Here is an 18625-nt window from a genome sequence, read left to right on the forward strand (position 1 = left end):
TTTTCCTATTAGCGTCAGATTATTCTGTCATTTCAACACTTCCACGTAGTATTTTTAAAAAAGACATTGTTAGAATATGTTTGCTATGCATTGAACAACTACAGCATTTGCAATATATTTTGGCAAATTGCAAAATGCGAGCTGGAACGTGTATTGTCAATGAAAACAAAACAAATGCGTTTATTAAATATAAGAAATTGAACATTGCCGCTACTCCAGCGCTCAAAGTATCTTTGATTTAAAACGCTCGTCACACTTTTGGACTAAGATAACGTTTAGAAATCAAAACACATTTCAGCTCCCCATGCTATATCAAAGAGTAATTCTTCAAAAGTCTTGCAGCCTGATTTCAAAGTAATCTGCATAAAATAAAAATTGTTAAAACCAAACGCGAATGGGGTGGGGAGTTGTTTGATATTAAATTAGAGGAAAGATGTGAAGTTGCTGGTTTTTGTTTGAAACCACTAACATATGGATCTGTTGTTTTTTTCTCTCTCAACCGCCTGGTTTCACTAGTTGCTGGTCTCTCTCTCTCTCTCTCTTTCTGTGTGCGTGTGTACAGTTGATGCGATCCAACCCCAGTCACATTGAACTCAGCTCCAGTGTGTGTGTGTGTGTATGTGCAGATAGATCACTGCGCGTTCTCCCTAGGGAGAGACAGAGAGAAAAGCTCCCCATCGCCATTCAGCCTGGCGTGAGGAAGAAGGGGACGGTCTTTGCTCAGAGTGGAGCAGCAGAGCAGTATGTTTTATCAATGAGCCTGTCCCCGGGGGTGGTGGGTGCTGAGGCGGTTCCGCAGTGAGGGAGGGGAAATGAGTGGAGGGATACCACCACTCGGCAAGCTTGGCGTGTGTTGGTCATTGCTTCCGCCCAGATGATTGCACGCCTCCCCCCTTCCCTTCCCTCCCCTCTCCTCCCCTCCTCCTCTCCTTCCTTCCTCCCTCCCTCCCCCCTCCTGTCGAGTGAAGGGAAAAAAAATGGAGTGAAAGCGGGGATGGAGAGCCGGATCCGGAGTGGAGCTACGGCCAGGGGGCCGAGGAAGGGGCAGTGAAGCCGGGGGCTGGCTGGGTGGGAGGGTAAGAGAGAGGATCTGGGGCAGCAGCCCCAGGGGGGTTGGCGGGGGGGTGGGGAGGTAGTTGCTAAGCGCCCACCCGCCCCGCCTAGGCTTTAATCTCTGTCTGCGTGTGTGTGTGTGTGTGTGTGTTTGTGGCTGTAGCTCCCGCGTTCCCTTCCCCTTCCCCTTCCTCTCCCCCCACCTTTTCCTCTTCCTTTTCCATGTGGGTCCCGACAGCAGCAGCCGAGCGCCCGGGAGTCACCCTCACAACATGATCACGATGATGTTGTTGCTGCTGCTGCTACCGCCGCCGCCGCTGCCGCCGCTGAGGATTAATGTGGCCATGAACGGAAGCCGCTGAAAGATGAGCGAGGAGGTGAACCCGACCGAGTAAGAAACAAAATTACCCGCCGGGACTCAGGGATTTACCCTGCCCATCCCCAGCACCCACCCATCCATCCCCCCCCCCTCCCTCCCTCCCTCCCTCCAGCTCCTGATCCTCTCCATCCACCAACAGCCCGCCTGAACCCTTCTCATCCCTACTCCAGCTCCTCTACCCACCCCCGTTTGACACGCCCCCATCCGCTTGCCCCCCTCAAATCACTCCTCCATCCTCTCTCCCCCAGATCATTCCCCCAACCTCACACCCTGCCCAGATCACACTCCCAACCTCTCCCCCCTCCCAAATCACTCCCCATCCTCTCTTCCCTTCCAGATTACTCCCCATCCTTTCCTCATCACTCCCCCATTCCTCTCCCCCAATCACTCCCCCAATAATTCCCCCATTCCTCTCCCCAATCATTCCCCCATTCCTCTCCCCCAATCATTCCCCCATTCCTCTCCCCCAATCATTCCCCCATTCCTCTCCCCCAATCATTCCCCCATTCCTCTCCCCCAATCATTCCCCCCAATCACTCGTCCATTCCTCTGCCCCAAATCACTCCTTCATCGTCTCTCCCCAGATCATTCCCTCAACCTCACACCCTCCTCAGATCACTCCCCCCTCCCCCCAAATCACTCCCCCTCCCCCCCAAATCACTCCCCCCCCAAATCAATCCCCCCTCCCCCCCAAATCACTCCCCCCTCCCCCCCTAAATCACTCCCCACTCCCCCCCAAAATCACTCCCCACTCCCCCCCAATCACTCCCCCCCAAATCACTCCCCCCTCCCCCCCAAAATCACTCCCCCCTCCCCCCCAAAATCACTCCCCACTCCCCCCCAAAATCACTCCCCACTCCCCCCCAATCACTCCCCCCCAAATCACTCCCCCCCCCAAATCACTCCCCCTCACCCCCCCAAATCACTCCCCCCTCAAATCACTCCCCCCCAAATCACTCCCCCCTCCCCCCCAAATCACTCCCCCCCAAATCACTCCCCCATCCCCCCCCAAATCACTCCCCCCTCCCCCCCAAATCACTCCCCCTGCCCCCCCAAATCACTTCCCCCTGCCCCCCAAATCACTTCCCCCTGCCCCCCCCAATCACTCCCCCCTGCCCCCCCCAATCACTCCCCCAAATCACTCCCCCATCCTCTCTTCCCTTCCAGATTACTCCCTATCCTTTCCTCATCACTCCCCCATTCCTCTCCCCAATCACTCCCCCATTCCTCTCTCCCAAATCACTCCTCCATCCTCTCTCCCTTCCCAGATCATTCCCCATCCTCTCCCCCCAAATCACCCCCATCCTCTCCCCCCAAATCACTCCCATCCTCTCCCCCCAAATCACTCTCCCATCCTCTCTTCTCCCTAAATCACTCCCCCATCCTCTTGCCCCACAAATCACTCCCCTATCTACCCCCAAATCACTCCTCCATTCCTCTCCCCAATCACTCCCCATCCTCTCCTCCCCAAATCACTCCCCATCCTCTCCCCCCCAAATCACTCCCCATCCTCTCTCCCCTCTTCCAAATCACTCCCCATCCTCTCCCCCCGATCATTCCCCCATCCTCTCCCCCCCGATCATTCCCCCATCCTCTCCCCCCCCATCCTCTCCCCCCCCAGATCATTCCCCCATCCTCTCCCCCCCCAGATCATTCCCCCATCCTCTCCCCCCCCAGATCATTCCCCCATCCTCTCCCCCCAGATCATTCCCCCATCCTCTCCCCCCAGATCATTCCCCCATCCTCTCCCCCCCAGATCATTCCCCATCCTCTCTCCGCCTCCAAATCACTCCCCCATCTTCTCCCCCTCTTCCAAATCGCTCTCCCATCCTCTCCCTCCTCTCCTAACTCACTCCCTCATTCTCTCCCCCTCCTCCAAATCACTACCCATCCTCTCCCCCTCCCCCAAATCATTCCCCATCCTCTCTCCTCCCCCAAATCACTGCCCATCCTCTCCCTCCTCCAAATCACCCCCCTATCCTATCCCCCCAAATCACTCCCCCCTCCTATCCCCCCCAATCACTCCCCCCTCCTATCCCCCCCAATCACTCCCCCCTCCTATCCCCCCCAATCACTCCCCCCTCCTATCCCCCCCAAATCACTCCCCCCTCCTATCCCCCCCAAATCACTCCCCCCTCCTATCCCCCCCAAATCACTCCACCATCCTCTGTCTCCCAACCAAATTACTCCCCCATCTCCTTTCCCCTATCCTCTCACACACCCCAAAATGACTCCCACCCCTAAATCACTCCCATGCTCCCTCAAATCACTGACCCCCATCCTCGACCCCAAGTCACTTGCCACCCAATCACACCCCCATCCTTGACCCCAAAATTACCTCCTTTCATCCCAAAATCACTCTCCCAACCTTTTCTCCTCACTGAAATTATTCCTCAATCCTCTCCCTCCTCCCTCAGATATTTCCCCTTCATCCCTGCACAGCCCAGCAGGGTTATCCTGCCCCTGCCAACTCCCATCCCTGCCATCCTTGTGCCTACTTCTGGCCACCACCCTCCCTTCTGCCATCATCATTCTACTCAACTACCTGCTTTGCCACATTGCCACCTCATTCACATACTCCCTGACCCGTGTGACCCACACTCCCATCACCCCCTTCACTATCCATCCCATCACTCATCCCCCACACTCCTCCATCTCCCAACTCCCTCCCATTCACCTCCTCCCCTCTCCCTCCCTCCCCTTCTCCATCTCCCCCATCTCTGCTGCTTCCCCGTCTCTCCCCTTGTCTCCCCCTCCCACGTCAACATTGCCCGTCTCTCTGTCTCCCCCTCTCCGTGTCTTCCACTCCCCAACCCAGTCTACCCGGTCCACCATCTACCCCTTCCCTCCCATCTCTGCTCCTGTCTCCCCCTCCCTCTCCCCTTCATCGCCCATCATGCCCTCCTGTCTCCCTCCCCTTTTCTCCTGTCTCCACTTCCTCTCCTGCCCAATCACCCCCTCACCTCCATGTCCCTCTCCCCTCCCCACCCCTCCTCCACCTCCCCTCCACCTCCCCCTCTACTCCAATCACTCCCCCAGTCTTTTCTCCTTTCTGTCACCCCTCCATTTTGCTCCAATTCTTCCCATCCCTCCCCCAGTCTTCTTTCCCTCCTGTCATTCCCCTATCTCCCACCACATCTCTTCCCGTATTCCCACTCCCCATCTCCCCACCTGCCCACCCTATCTCTCCCCTGCCACCCTTTCCCCATTTCCCCCCATCTCCCCTTCCATTGTCTCCTTTCACCCACCTTGCTGTGATGTCTTTTTTCCCCCTTTCCCCCCAAAAAATCCCAAATTTTCTCACTACACAGTTGCTGCAATTAGTAAAGAAATAATTATTTGCAGATTTCAAAATGTCTTTCATGGTGGATAATAGCAAGTGACTGTACTTAGGATATATCATTATTCATATATAATATATAAATGGCATGTATATGTTCAACTAAATAGAAAGATGGTGTATATGTACGTACCTCCAATATATGATTCTATGTATTTTTATAATATCTGTTTAAATATCATCAAAGTTTAGTGATTTTAACTGAAGACACACAAACAGTGAAACAGAAACGTTTTGGTGTGTTATGTTTTCGATTGTTCAGCTTTCAGGGTTCTGTTGTGGTTTTATTTTGCCAGTTTGACATGACTGGAAGATTCTAGATTGGAGCTGAGGCTGTGTCACGCTTTTGGTAGCAGTAAAATGGTTTGTTGCTGTTCCTTGGGGTTGGGGTTAGCGTGAGGAGGTTGGTGAATTTGACACCACTGCACCCTGGTATGAGTAAGAAGGGGGGTGGGGGGGTGTTGAGTCGATGTGGGCTGTGCTCCCTGGAATCTGTTTGGGTTGTACTTCGTGGGGTGGGGGAGAGAAGAGACAGTGAGGTGTTGGTGCTGTTCAGGCTCGGGGGTGAGGAAGCAAAGAGATGGTGTGGGTGCTGTTCTCAAGGGTTGGGGGGAATGAGGGTTAGAGACAGATGGTTGCTGCTCGGGGTGGGGGGGAAGCAGTTTGGAAATGGGGTGAGAAACTGTGGGTGCAGCTCTCCCAAGGGCAGGGGAAATGGGGAATAGACAGTATGGGTGTTGCTCCGCATAATGGTGGGGGAGGGGGAGAGATGGGTGCTGCTCCCCAGGGTGGGGTGCACACTCTCTGTGTAGTTGGTGGGGGTAGGGGAGAAAGGAGGCGGGATAGTGCGGGTGCTGCTCCCCAGGGTGGGGTGCAGACTGTGTTTGTGTGGGTGGTGGGGGAGGGAAGGGGAGAAAGGAGGCGGGATAGTGCGTGTGCTGCTCCCCAGGGTGGGGTGCAGACTGTGTTTGTGTGGGTGGAGGGGGAGGGAAGGGGAGAAAGGAGGCGGGATAGTGCGGGTGCTGCTCCCCAGGGTGGGGTGCAGACTGTGTTTGTGTGGGTGGAGGGGGAGGGAAGGGGAGAAAGGAGGCGGGATAGTGCGGGTGCTGCTCCCCAGGGTGGGGTGCAGACTGTGTTTGTGTGTGGGGTTGGGGTGGGAGGGGTGCAGTTACCATGTGCCAGGGTACCGTGGGGGTGTGGCGTGGTGTTGTGGAAGTTAAGAAAAAACATTGTGGGTGCTGCTCCCCACGGTTGGGAGGTGAGGAGACGGGCGGGGTGTTGGTATCGCAAGCGGAACCCCTCAGAGAAGGAGAACCGGCTTTGTCGGAGTGCCGCTTCTCCCGGAGCTCGGCCTCTCAATCCCGGCCTCGCAACTGCAGGCCAGCGCGGTCAGGATTTGTTAGAACTAGCGGAGGACGATTGGTGACGGGTTTGTTTAATGAATACGTTCAGTTCCGTTTGATCATTGAGGTGACCGATCCTGCTGATGTTGTCTTTTAAACTGTTCATATTTACACGCCGTATTTTCATTCATTAAAAAAAAATCACCCAGAATAAACAAACATCCCTCAACCTCCAAAAGCGGGGGGAATGGGGCCCCTTTCAGAGGCTGTGCCTACATTACCCGCAGCCCTTGATCTTCAAAGCCGTGCTGCTGCAAACGTTGCTTTGCAGTTGCTGAGAAAATGTTCGCTTGGGAGGTGCGGCCGTCACATGATCGCCTCATTCATAAAATACCTGTTGTCCATTCACAGTGTTTGCAGACACTCGCCTAGTACAGAGCGATTGGGAGAAATCAGCATTGGGACATTTTGTTGCCAGATAGTCGCCTGGTTTTCCTTTCCCTCTTGACAATCTAACTTTAGAATGTGTGAATAGCTCTTCGACTGTAGTACCCCGTTTTTCGGTGAATTCTCAGATTTACTGAATTATACACTGTTATTCATTTCTAAAATGTGAAAGTGAAATTAAGCGTCACCCATCATGCCTTCTTCAACGCACATCCTTCATTTGTTGCAGTTTTATTTTAAAGAAAGCAGTTTGTTTGCGAATATAGTGCTTTTATTTCGTGTTCTCACTCGGCAAAGTTATGGAGTCATCGCGTATTACCCACCTTTTTTCCTTTTCCCCGCCCGCTCCCCATCTGGTTTGATCACTTCCTATTCAGGAGGTGCTAAACGCTTTCTGAGACATGGTTCCCAAAGTAGCAACTGGCAAGCAAAATGTTTTTCAGTGCTATATTTCATTTTATCTAGTGTGACATAGGACTTATCATCGCCAAGCACATTGAACTTTCAACAAAAAAACAACTTCGACAGTGGTTAGAAATCTAAAAGTTTTTAATTTTCAGAACCCCGAAATCTTTAGATTAATTTTATCTCCTTTACTAACCTGGCTTAATATGTAGATTAAAAATTCAATGTGGACCTCCCTGTCATCAGTGACTCAGCAACAAGAAGAAGTGCAGATAATGTATTATCCACCAAGCTATTGTTCCTTTACTTGTGCTTTGTAATTGTAGTTTCTGTGTTTGTATTGTCAGGAAGATTTCCATGAGATATTAGTATGATGCTTATGTTTTGACACCACACATATATAGGCCTTGTTCTTACAAACTTCTGAAAATCATAATCGAAGCTTGTAAACTGGATGCTGGTCATTGTAAAGAGAGCTCCTTGTGCATTCATTGTCATTTTAGCATGATGAAATAACTTGTGTTGCATCTAGTATTCAAGTAAAGCAGGAGTCTTGTGGTTTTTGGTGCAATCCACTTCTGGTCTTGACACCTAACTGGGGTCTGATTTTGACAAGCCCAGATTGTATTCACTAACCCTGCGTATTCTTCATTATTATGATATAGGAACCACACGATTCATGATCATGAATTATTATTCATATTAAAATATTATCATGTAACATTATGTCCTCATGATTACATAACATTGTCATGTAAATGACTCATGTAATTATCAAAAAGTTTAAAACATCGTTACTTCTAGGATCCTGAATGTAAGTAAAATAAACTAAGTTAAAAATCAGGTAGGAGAAAGTGGGGATTGCAGATGCTAGAGATCAGAGCTGAAAATGTGTTGCTGGAAAAGCGCAGCAGGTCAGGCAGCATCCAAGGAGCAGGAGAATCGACATTTCAGGAATGAGGAAAGTGTGCCAAACAGGCTAAGATAAAAGGTAGGGAGGAGGGACTTGGGGGAGGGGCGTTGGAAATGCAATAGGTGGAAAGAGGTTAAGGTGAGGGTGATAGGCCGGAGTGGGGGTGGGGGCGGAGAAGTCAGGAAGAAGATTGCAGGTTAGGAAGGTGGTGCTGAGTTCGAGGGTTCAAGTTAAAAATCACACAACACTAGGTTATAGTCCAACAGGTTTATTTGGAAGCACTACCTTTGGGAGCACTGCTCCTTCATCAAGTGGTTGTGGAGTATAAGATCGTAAGACAGAATTTATAGCAAATCTTACATTGTGATGTAACTGAAATTATATATTGAAAAAAGACCCAGATTGTTTGTTAAATCTCTCATCGTTTAGAATGAGCATGTGGTTTCAGTTCTTTGATATGTATTCATAAAGAACTGAAACCAACATATTCATTCTAAAAGATGAGAGATTTAACAAACAATCCAGGTCTTTTTCAGTATATACTTTCAGTTACATCACACTGTAAACTTTTGCTATAAATTCTGTGCCTTACGATTGTATCCTCCACAACCACCTCATGAAGGAGCAGCACTCCGGAGGCTAGTGCTTCCAAATAAACCTGTTAGACTATAACCTGGTGTTGTGTGATTTATAACTTTATACACCCCAGTCCAACACCGGCATCTCCAAATCATAAGGTGTGAGCAGGCTATGATAAATTGGGGAGCATCACTTTAAGGAATGCCAGTGAATGGGCAATGGTGAACATTTAAAGAGTGCCTGGAGGTATAGAGAAGTGCACCTGTCATTCACTCCTCACCTCCTTCCTGTCTGGCACAAAAATAAAGCAGAAAAGGTGTCCTGACCATGACTAATAAGAGAAATTAGGGATTCTTAGATCCATGGCTTTCAAAACTGGCCAGAAAAAAACAGTACACCTGAAGTACACCCTAGAGTTCTGAGAGAGGTTGCTGAGGAAATAGCAGAGGCATTGGTTGAGATCTTTCAAGAGTCACTGGAGTCAGGAAAGGTCCCGGATGATTGGAAGATGGCTGTAGTAACCCCCTTGTTCAAGAAAGGATCAAGGCAAAAGATGGAAAATTATAGGCCAATCAGCTTAACCTCGGTTGTTGGTAAAATTCTAGAATCCATCATTAAGGATGAGGTTTCTAAATTCTTGGAAGAGCAGAGTCTGATTAGAACAAGTCAACATGGATTTAGTAAAGGGAGGTCATGCCTGACAAACCTGTTGGAATTTTTTGAAGAGGTAACAAGTAGGTTAGACCAGGGGAACCCAGTGGATGTGGTCTATCTGGACTTTCAAAAGGCCTTTGATAAGGTGCCACACGGGAGACTGCTGAGCAAGGTGAGGGCCCGTGGTGTTCGAGGTGAGCTGCTGGGATGGATTGAGGATTGGCTATCTAACAGAAGGCAGAGAGTTGGGATAAAAGGTTCTTTTTCAGAATGGCAGCCGGTGACGAGCGGTGTCCCGCAGGGTTCGGTGCTGGGGCCACAGCTGTTCGCATCATATATTAATGATTTGGATGAGGGAACCGGGGGCATTCTAGCGAAGTTTGCCGATGATACAAAGTTAGGTAGACAGGCAGGTAGTACTGAGGAAGTGGGGAGGCTACAGAAGGATCTAGACAGGTTGGGAGAGTGGTCCAGGAAATGGCTGATGGAATTTAACGTGAGCAAGTGCGAGGTCTTGCACTTTGGCAAAAAGAATATAGGAATGGACTACTTTCTAAATGGTGAGAAACTTAATAAAGCCAAAGCACAAAGGGATCTGGGAGTGCTAGTCGAGGATTCTCTAAAGGTAAACATGCAGGTTGAGTCTGTGATTAAGAAAGCGAATGCAATGTTGTCTCTTATCTCAAGAGGGTTGGAATATAAAAGCAGAGATGTACTACTAAGACTTTATAAAGCTCTGGTTAGGCCCCATTTGGAGTACTGTGTCCAGTTTTGGTCCCCACACCTCAGGAAGGACATACTGGCACTGGAACGTGTCCAGCGGAGATTCACACGGATGATCCCTGGAATGACAGGTCTAGCATATGAGGAACGGCTGAGGATACTGGGATTGTATTCGTTGGAGTTTAGAAGATTAAGGGGAGATCTAATAGAGACGTACAAAATAATACATGGCTTTGAAAAGGTGGATGCTAGAAAATTGTTTCTGTTAGGCGAGGAGACTAGGACCCGTGGACACAGCCTTAGAATTAGAGGGGGTCATTTCAGAACGGAAATGCGGAGACATTTCTTCAGCCAGAGAGTGGTGGGCCTGTGGAATTCATTGCCACGGAGTGCAGTGGAAGCCGGGACGCTAAATGTCTTCAAGGCCGAGACTGATAGGTTCTTGTTGTCTAGAGGAATTAAGGGCTACGGGGAGAACGCTGGCAAGTGGAGCTGAAATGCGCATCAGCCATGATTGAATGGCGGAGTGGACTCGATGGGCCGAATGGCCTTACTTCCACTCCTATGTCTTATGGTCTTATGGTCTAAGATTGGGTGCAATTTAGATTTCAGTAAAGGAGGATAAGTGATTGATGGGGGAGAATAGAGTGCAAAAGTAAATTTGCGGGGAACATAGCTTTTACAAATTTATGAAGAGATAAAGAAGTGTGAAGACAAGTGTCCCTTCCAGTCAGAAACAGAGGAATTTATAATGGGTAACACATATATAATGGCAGACCAATTAAATATATATTTTGGTTCTGTCTTCACTAATGAAGACACATAAAAATGTTGGGAACATGGAGTCGAGTGAGAGCAGCTGAAGGAAATCAGTATTAGGAAATGGTGTTGTGGAAATTGATGGTATTTAAAGCCAATAAAACCCCCAGGCCTGATATAACCTATGTTTCAGAGTAGTAAAGAGAGTGGTTCAAGAAATAATGGATGCATTGGTGATCCATTCGACAGACTCTGGAGCAGTCCCTGTAGATTAGAGGGTAGCTAATGTAATCCCACCATTTTAAGAAAGGTAGAAAGTAAACAGAAATTATAGATTGGTTAGCCTGATGTTAGTAGTGGGAAAAATTCTAGAACTTATGTTTAAAGATTTAATAACAGAGCACCTGAAAAGTACTGACAAGGATGGGATAGATTCAGCATGGATTTATGAAAGGAAAATCATGCTTGACAAACCTATCGGAATGACGTTGTTAAATTTGGAAGGGTTCAGAAAAGATTTGCAAGAATGTTTCCAGGGTTGGAGGATTTGAGCTATACAGAGAGGTTGAATAGGCTGGGGCTGTTTTCCCTGGAGCACGGAGGCTGAGGGGTGACCTTATAGAGGTTTATAAAATCATGAGGGGCACGGATAAATACACAAGGTCTTATACCTGGGGTCGGGGAGCCCTAGAGGAAAAATTTAGGGAGGGGGAAAGTTTAAAAGGGACCTAAGGGGCAACTTTTCCACGCAAAGTGTGGTGCATGTGTGGAATTAACTGTCAGAGGAAGTGGTGGAGGCTGATACACATTCAGATGCCTTTTAAATGTTATAATTGTATGTGGATAGGAACACTTTAGAGGGATATGGGCCAAGTGCTAGCAAATGGGGATAGACTATGTTAGGATATCTGGTTGGCATGGACCAGTTGGACTGAAGGATCTGTTTCTGTGCTGTACATCTCTATGACTCTACTGGAACCTTTTGAGGATGTAATTCATAGAGTTGACAAGGGGAAAAAAGTAGATACGGTTTGTTTGGGCTTTCAGAAGGCTTTTTAAAAAAACAACCCTTGTGAGAATTAGCATGGAAAATTAAAGTGCATTGTATTGGGTGTAATGAACTCAGTTGACCGGATGGCCAGTTTGCGATGCAGAGGGACACCAGCAGCAAGGGTTCAAATTCTGAACCAGCTGAGGTTAGCATAAAGAACTCTCCTTCTCAACCTCTCCCTCACTTGAGGTTAGGTGATTCTCCAGTTAAACCATCATCAGTCATCTTCTGTAATGAGAGGGCAGCCCTATCTTCTGATAAAACTATGGCAACTTTACCTTTTATTAAAATGTATAGACAACTGGTAGGCAGACAGGAAACAAAAAGTAGGAATGAATGAGTCTTTTTCCAAATGGCAGGCATCAATTAGTGGAATATCACAAGGATCAGTGCTTAGACTTCAGCCATTCACAATAGATATTAATGATTTAGATAGGGAACGTTATGTCTCCAAGGTTACAGATGACACAAAGCCAGGTGGGAGGGTTAATTGTGAGGAGGATGTAGAAATGCTTCAATGTGATTTGGACAAGTTGAGTGAATGTATAAATGCATGGTGGATAAATGTTGAGGTGTCCACTTAAATAGCAAAAACAGGAAAGCAGATTATCTGAATAGTAATAGATTAGAAAGGGGAGGTACAACAAAACCTGAAGTCCTTGTACACCAGTCACTGAAAGTAAGCATTCAGGGGCAGCAGTCAATGAGAAAGGCAAATAGTATGTTGGCCTTCAGAGAGAGAGAGAGAGAGAGGATTTGAGTGCAGAAGCAAGGACATCTTGCTGCAATTGTACAGGGCCTTTGAGAGACCACACCTGGGGTACTGAATGCAGTTTTGGTCTCCTTAACAGAGGAAGGATGGTCTAGCTATCAAGGGAGTACAACAAAAGTTTACCAGACTGATTCATGTGATGTTGAGAGTGTGGTGCTGGAAACTCTTGACTCTAATAATCTCCAGCATCTGCAGTCCTCACTTTCGCCTGATTCGTGTGATAGTTGGGCTAACATATGAAGAGAGAATTGATCATATAGGACTATATTCACTGGAATTTGGAAGAATGGGATGAGGGTGTGGCAATTTTGGAGAAACCTATAAAATTTGAACAGGACTAGACAGCGTAAACTGAGAGTTTATAAACAGAAAATTACACAAAACCTAATGGTGAGATTATGCTTAGTAGCCATTAGTTTATTTACCAATCCCTTCAATAAGACTATTCATTTTGATAATACTGAGGTTGTATGGTTTAGATATTTGCATGCATAAACTTTTGAAAACAGGTTATTTCAAATTGATTTTGAAATTTTGCAACTTCAAACTTTCATATTGCAATTTAAAACTTCATATTTAAAGAAAATGAAATATTATCTTGGATTTGGAGATTCATTTAAAATAGGATGGTATTTACATGAACCAAGGATAAATACTGTTAAAAACATTGGGTAGTTACACACCTACTGTCCTCTCAGACACCATCTGTTCTGAACTTGAAACAAATGGTTTATTGCAGTTCAAAACCGCTTCCCCTGATACCAAATGAATGTGCTGAAATGTTGCAGAGGATATCCGCTTTGAGATATCATCTGTGCACTCTTAGTTCTGACTTTTCTATGAATGTACCCAAATATGCTGAAGGCTCTGTCAGTTCTCAGCAAGTTAACGAACTGTAGACAGAAATCTTTTCAATAATTTCCTTGTAGTAGGTTCATTCATTTTGATTTTTATATTTTATCTTAAATATTTGCCTCAAAATATGAGATGGAGTACAGCTTTTAAAATTCAAAAATGCTTGCAGCATTCAGATCATGCATATATCCACATAAGATGCTAACAAAGAAAGTGTCTCATTAGATACATCTATTTAGTGCCATTCACTTAAACAGGAATGATTCTAGCATGACTCATGCCCACAAATAACTCCATCTTGCTGTTTACAAAGATATTACCAGCTTTGGTTTTGTAAATTAGTTCCTAGGAACCATCCCATTGGCCTGACTGCTGAGCCTTCTGCCGGCATTGAGCCCAGTTCCTATTTTAAAATTTAATTCACCACTGTCAGTGCTGCCACTTTTTATGTATAGCCCTTTTAGTTTATGTTTAGATGTTCTATAATAATATATAGTTTGTAGAGAAATTGTAGGTAACATGCTTCCTTAGGAACTTTGATTAATTTGCACTCTTAATGTAAAAGCCAAACTTAAGTTGCAGAGGATATCTGATTAAACAGTGGTAATTTTCCTTTAAATATATACATACAGTACTTTTCTATAATGGGCTTACATATAAAAAAAGTTTACAGGAAGCCAATATAGTAAGATTTCCTATTACCCATTTGTTTTTAGAAACTGCTGTTTCATTTGTGCAGGAGACATCTCAGTAGATTTTTTGGATGATCCAAATTAATTTTTAAGATGTTTTTGAGAAGAGACAAAATGACGTCTGTGACTCATTCACTGTAGTCTTAGCTGTACTTGATTTGAATACTTGTATCTGGAATTCTTTGTGCTAGTAGATCTGTTATCCCACAGCTTAACTTCTGCATAATTTTATGACAGTTGTGATCACTCTAAGATTTTCTTGTCTGCTTTAATTTACAAATAAAAGTTAACCCAGCATGTAACTTCTGAATGTTCTCAAACTGCATTTTGCAAAGAGCAAAGAAATAGGGTTAGTGTGTTATCATGACTGCATTTTTGGTATATGAACATTACTATAAATATAGTGTTGGCTGATTCACAAATATAGTGACATAGGCATATATAGCGACTACTGTACCCATATTATACTGGCTGTGCTGTCTTGGGAGGTGCATTTGATATATTGCATTTATTAAATTGCACTGTAGGTGATTGCTGTATGCAAACTGGATTGAACTCATTCATTAAAAGTGTATTAATTAAGCTTGCAAAAATGACAAGAGGACCTAAGAATTATTAATCTTATTTTAATCATAACTAACCCAGTGATACCAATTGTAAAATATATAAAGTATAGCTGTGCAATTTCTATATTAAAACAGTGACAATATTGCAAAAGTGCTTCATTATTTATAAAAGTTATGAAAGGCGCTATACAGTTGAACATTTGTTCAGCATAGTTTTAAGTTTTGAAATTAGCATTTGTTGCCCATACTTAATCACCCTTGAGAAGATAGTGTTGAGCTGACTTCTCAAATCTCTGTAGTCCATGTGAGAGATAGTTAGTTCAAAGAAATATAACAAAAAAACAGCATTTTTGTAGTGCAGTATATGTTCTACATAATGTAGTCAATGCTATGCAGGTAAGCAAGGCTTCCACAGAGTCATAGAGGTGTACAGCATGGAAACAGACCCTTCAGTCCAACCCGCCCTTGCCGACCAGATATCCCAACCCAATCTAGTCCCATCTGCCAGCATCCGGCCCATATCCCATCCTATCCCTCAGGATACACTCCAACAACTTGCCCACCACCGACGTCAGGCTCATTGGTCTATAGTTCCCTGGCTTGTCCTTACCACCCTTCTTAAACAGTGGCACCACGTTAGCCAACCGCCAGTCTTCCGGCACCTCACCTGTGACTGTTGATGATACAAATATCTCAGCAAGAGGCCCAGCAATCACTTCTCTAGCTTCCCACAGAGTTCTAGGGTACACCTGATCAGGTCCTGGGGATTTATCCACTTTTACCCGTTTCGAGACATCCAGCACTTCCTCCTCTCTAATATGGACATTTTGCAAGATGTCACCATCTATTTCCCTACAGTCTATATCTTCCATATCCTTTTCCACGGTAAATACTGATGCAAAATACTCATTTAGTATCTTCCCCATTTTCTGCGGCTCCACATGAAGGCCGCCTTGCTGATCTTTGAGGGGCCCTATTCTCTCCTTAGTTAACCTTTTGTCCTTAATGTATTTGTAAAAACTCTTTGGATTCTTCTTAATTCTATTTGCCAAAGCTATCTCATGTCCAGTTTAGACGTGGAAAAGTCTCATTAACAGCAGTGACCAAATAGTTCTGATTTGATGATGTTGGGTGAAGGATATCTGTTGGTTCATGAGGACAGCTCCAGTGCACTATTTTCAATAGTATTATGAGATCTCAATGCATCCACTTGAGCAGGCAGTTGGGACCTTGACTTCATTTGAAAAGCACATTGTCAAATTCATGACCACATAGATCAGTGCTTACCAAACTTCTCCCCGTTGTGGCCCTGAGTGAGACATGCAAGACCCATGGGCATGTAAAAGTGTAGCCCTGCCTGCTAGAAAAAAAGCAAAGCTTTCATAACTCAATCAGAGCTCTACTATAGCCATTGGTTCCTTTAGCTCCTGACGCCATTTCAGGTCCTCACCCCAACTTAAGGAAGTACTGGTCTAGATCATGTGTGGTGGTAATATCACTGGTATAGTAATCCAGAATCCTAGGGAAATGGTGAAATTTAAATTCAGTAAAAATCCAGAAAAAAATAAAGTTAGTGGACACCATGTAACCACTTTTGATTGCCATAAAAAAAAATGGTTCACTCATTGTTTAGGGAGGGAAATCTGCCATCCTTTCCTGTTCTGGCCTACGTGTGGCTCCAGACCCACATCAATGGGTTGACTCATCTGCCCAATGAGGGATGGGCAATAAATGCTGGCCTAGTCCAAAATGCCCACGTTTCATCATCAAATAAGAAAAGAATTCGTGAAGTGGACTTAAATCCATATTTTTCTGACTTAGTCTGTCTAAGTGTTAGCACTTGAACAAGTTGATATTTGGCAAGTTAAACTGAATCAGTTCTTTATTATTTGATATGAATTATGGCAAAACTATTCTTACAGACTAGATTTGGTGACAATTTTGGAATATAAATGCATTCTTGTTTAAGAAACTGTTAACCAGCCGTCCCATGTTTAGTCATGAAACAATTATAATGTCCTCTTTCATTTATAAGAGAATGTTGGATATATCCTGGGGATACCATTGACCAGAATCTCAAATGGACCAGCCAAATAAATGCTGTGGCTGCAAGAGCAGGATAGAGGCTAGGAATTTTACAATAAGTAACTTACCTACTGCCTCCCCAAACTCTGTTTGCTACCACAAAGCAAAATCAAAAATGTGATTGAATATTTTCCACTTGCCTGGTTGTATGCAGTCCAGCATCATTCAAGAAACATAGCACTATACAAAATAGCCCCTTGAATGGTACCACACACACAAACATTCACTCCCTCCACCACTGATGCTTAGCAGCAACAATAGCTAACATTTACAAGAGGCACTGCAGAAATTCACCATGGCTCCAAACCCAAAACCATTAGCATCTCGAAGGACAAGGGCAGCAGGTACATGAGAACACCACCTGCAAGTTCCACTCCAAGCCACTCACCATTCCAACTTGGAAATATATCATCGTTCCTTCAGTATCACTGAGGCAAAACCCTGTAATTCGTTTCCTAGTTGCATTGTGGGTCTACTTACAACATATGGACTGTAATGATTCACATTGGCAGTTCGCTGCTACCTTCTCAAGGGCAGTTAGTGATGAACAATAAAAGCTGGTGCAGTGTTAAAGTGTGTTTCATCCTCAATTAAGGGTGTGTCTACTGGTATTCTTTGGAGAGCCACACATAGCTATAAGTTGCAGACTGTTCACTTACAGATGGCAGCACCTCCAAGACACTCACCATCCTTATTTGGAACTATATCTCTGTTCCCACCCTGTCGCTGGGTCAAAATCCTGAAAACTCCCTTCCTGACCATTGCAGGTGCGCCTACACCAAATGAATTGAAACCATTCAGAAAGCTGCTGGCCATCACCACAACAAGATGAATTGGAGATGGGCAATAAATGCTGGCCTAGCCAGTGAAATCCACATATCCCAAAATGAATTTTTAAAAAAGCAACTTGTCTTCTTCTCCTTTGTAATCACCGAGGATTGAGGATAATTTGTTTCCCCTACAGTTTGATTGGTCCTGAGATGGTTTATACTATCCCTAGACTACAACATGTGAGGCAAATTGTGTTTGAAGAGTTAGGTAGATACTTTGTTTCGAGGTTTCTGAATTATATCGTGATGCCTTGACTTTGCCTCTGCATTTTTCTGGTGAAGTCTCTGTTTTTGGGATCTAGCTAACTGAACCTTCTCCACTTTGGTCAGTCACAAACCCGGGTCTCCTATTAATTGGTGGGGATGTTTGATCTCTTCAGGGGAACTTTAAAGCAGTGTTACTGTTGTCTTCCTGGGAGTCTTCTGTCATGACTGAGTTGTGCCAAGAGCAGTCGCTCCAGGAGTCACATTTCTGACATATGAACAACCTGTTCTGCCCAAAGTAGCTTGTTTTCAATGATTAGGACCTCAACACTCAGTATATTGACTTGGGAGAGGGTTGCCTTTCCAGTGGAAATCTAGTGATACAGATAATGATAAAAATCTGTGCTGCAACTTGACCCTTGCAGCTCTTTCTTCATTAGACCCATCTAAATAGAGCAGCAGTCAGAAAAACTCAACAAATGTTCAAATGATTTTAAACTATCAACTACATTCCCTCTAACTTTTCCTGAGCTGTGAGGAGCTCTGAGGTCTGTGCACAGCAGCAGCTTTAGGAGCCAGAAAACAAAGCATCAGCAGGATAATTGGCCGAACCTCGAAGTCACTGCTCAGCATCACCTGTAAAACTTAGAGGAAGCTTTGGCTGTCAGTGTGTACCAGTTTCTGTTCTTGCCTACTACTGTTGCTGCAGTGGTGGCAGCAACTATTTTTGTAACACATGATCGCTTTGCAGTCAGTCCTGTTGGGGTTTTAGGATAAGGGTGTGTCAATTTGCATAGAACACACTGCCAACCAAATGAGTGGAGTTGGCAAAGTTGGAGATGGGTTTTCAAAGCAAATGTCATCAAAATTCTTTGGGCACTTTTTATAGCTCCATAAGTACTCATGGATTGCTCTAATTGAAATGTTATAAGGCTGCTCATCTCTAATTGCATAACTTCATAAAATTCAAGAAAC

General features: G+C 45.4%; 1 protein-coding gene across 1 annotated transcript in view; it reads left to right on the forward strand.

The window, feature by feature from the left end:
• Positions 1-640: 640 nt before the first annotated feature.
• The window catches only part of spred1 (sprouty related EVH1 domain containing 1), an 87829-nt gene continuing 69844 nt past the window's right edge, over positions 641-18625 (forward strand). Inside the window, exon 1 of the mRNA XM_072569049.1 lies at positions 641-1444. Within this exon, the coding sequence (XP_072425150.1) occupies positions 1419-1444 (26 nt within the window). The 5' untranslated portion in view covers positions 641-1418. The remainder of the gene's footprint in view (positions 1445-18625) is intronic.

Source organism: Chiloscyllium punctatum, chromosome 4 (assembly GCF_047496795.1).
Source record: "Chiloscyllium punctatum isolate Juve2018m chromosome 4, sChiPun1.3, whole genome shotgun sequence".
Classification (NCBI taxonomy): Eukaryota; Metazoa; Chordata; class Chondrichthyes; order Orectolobiformes; family Hemiscylliidae; genus Chiloscyllium; species Chiloscyllium punctatum.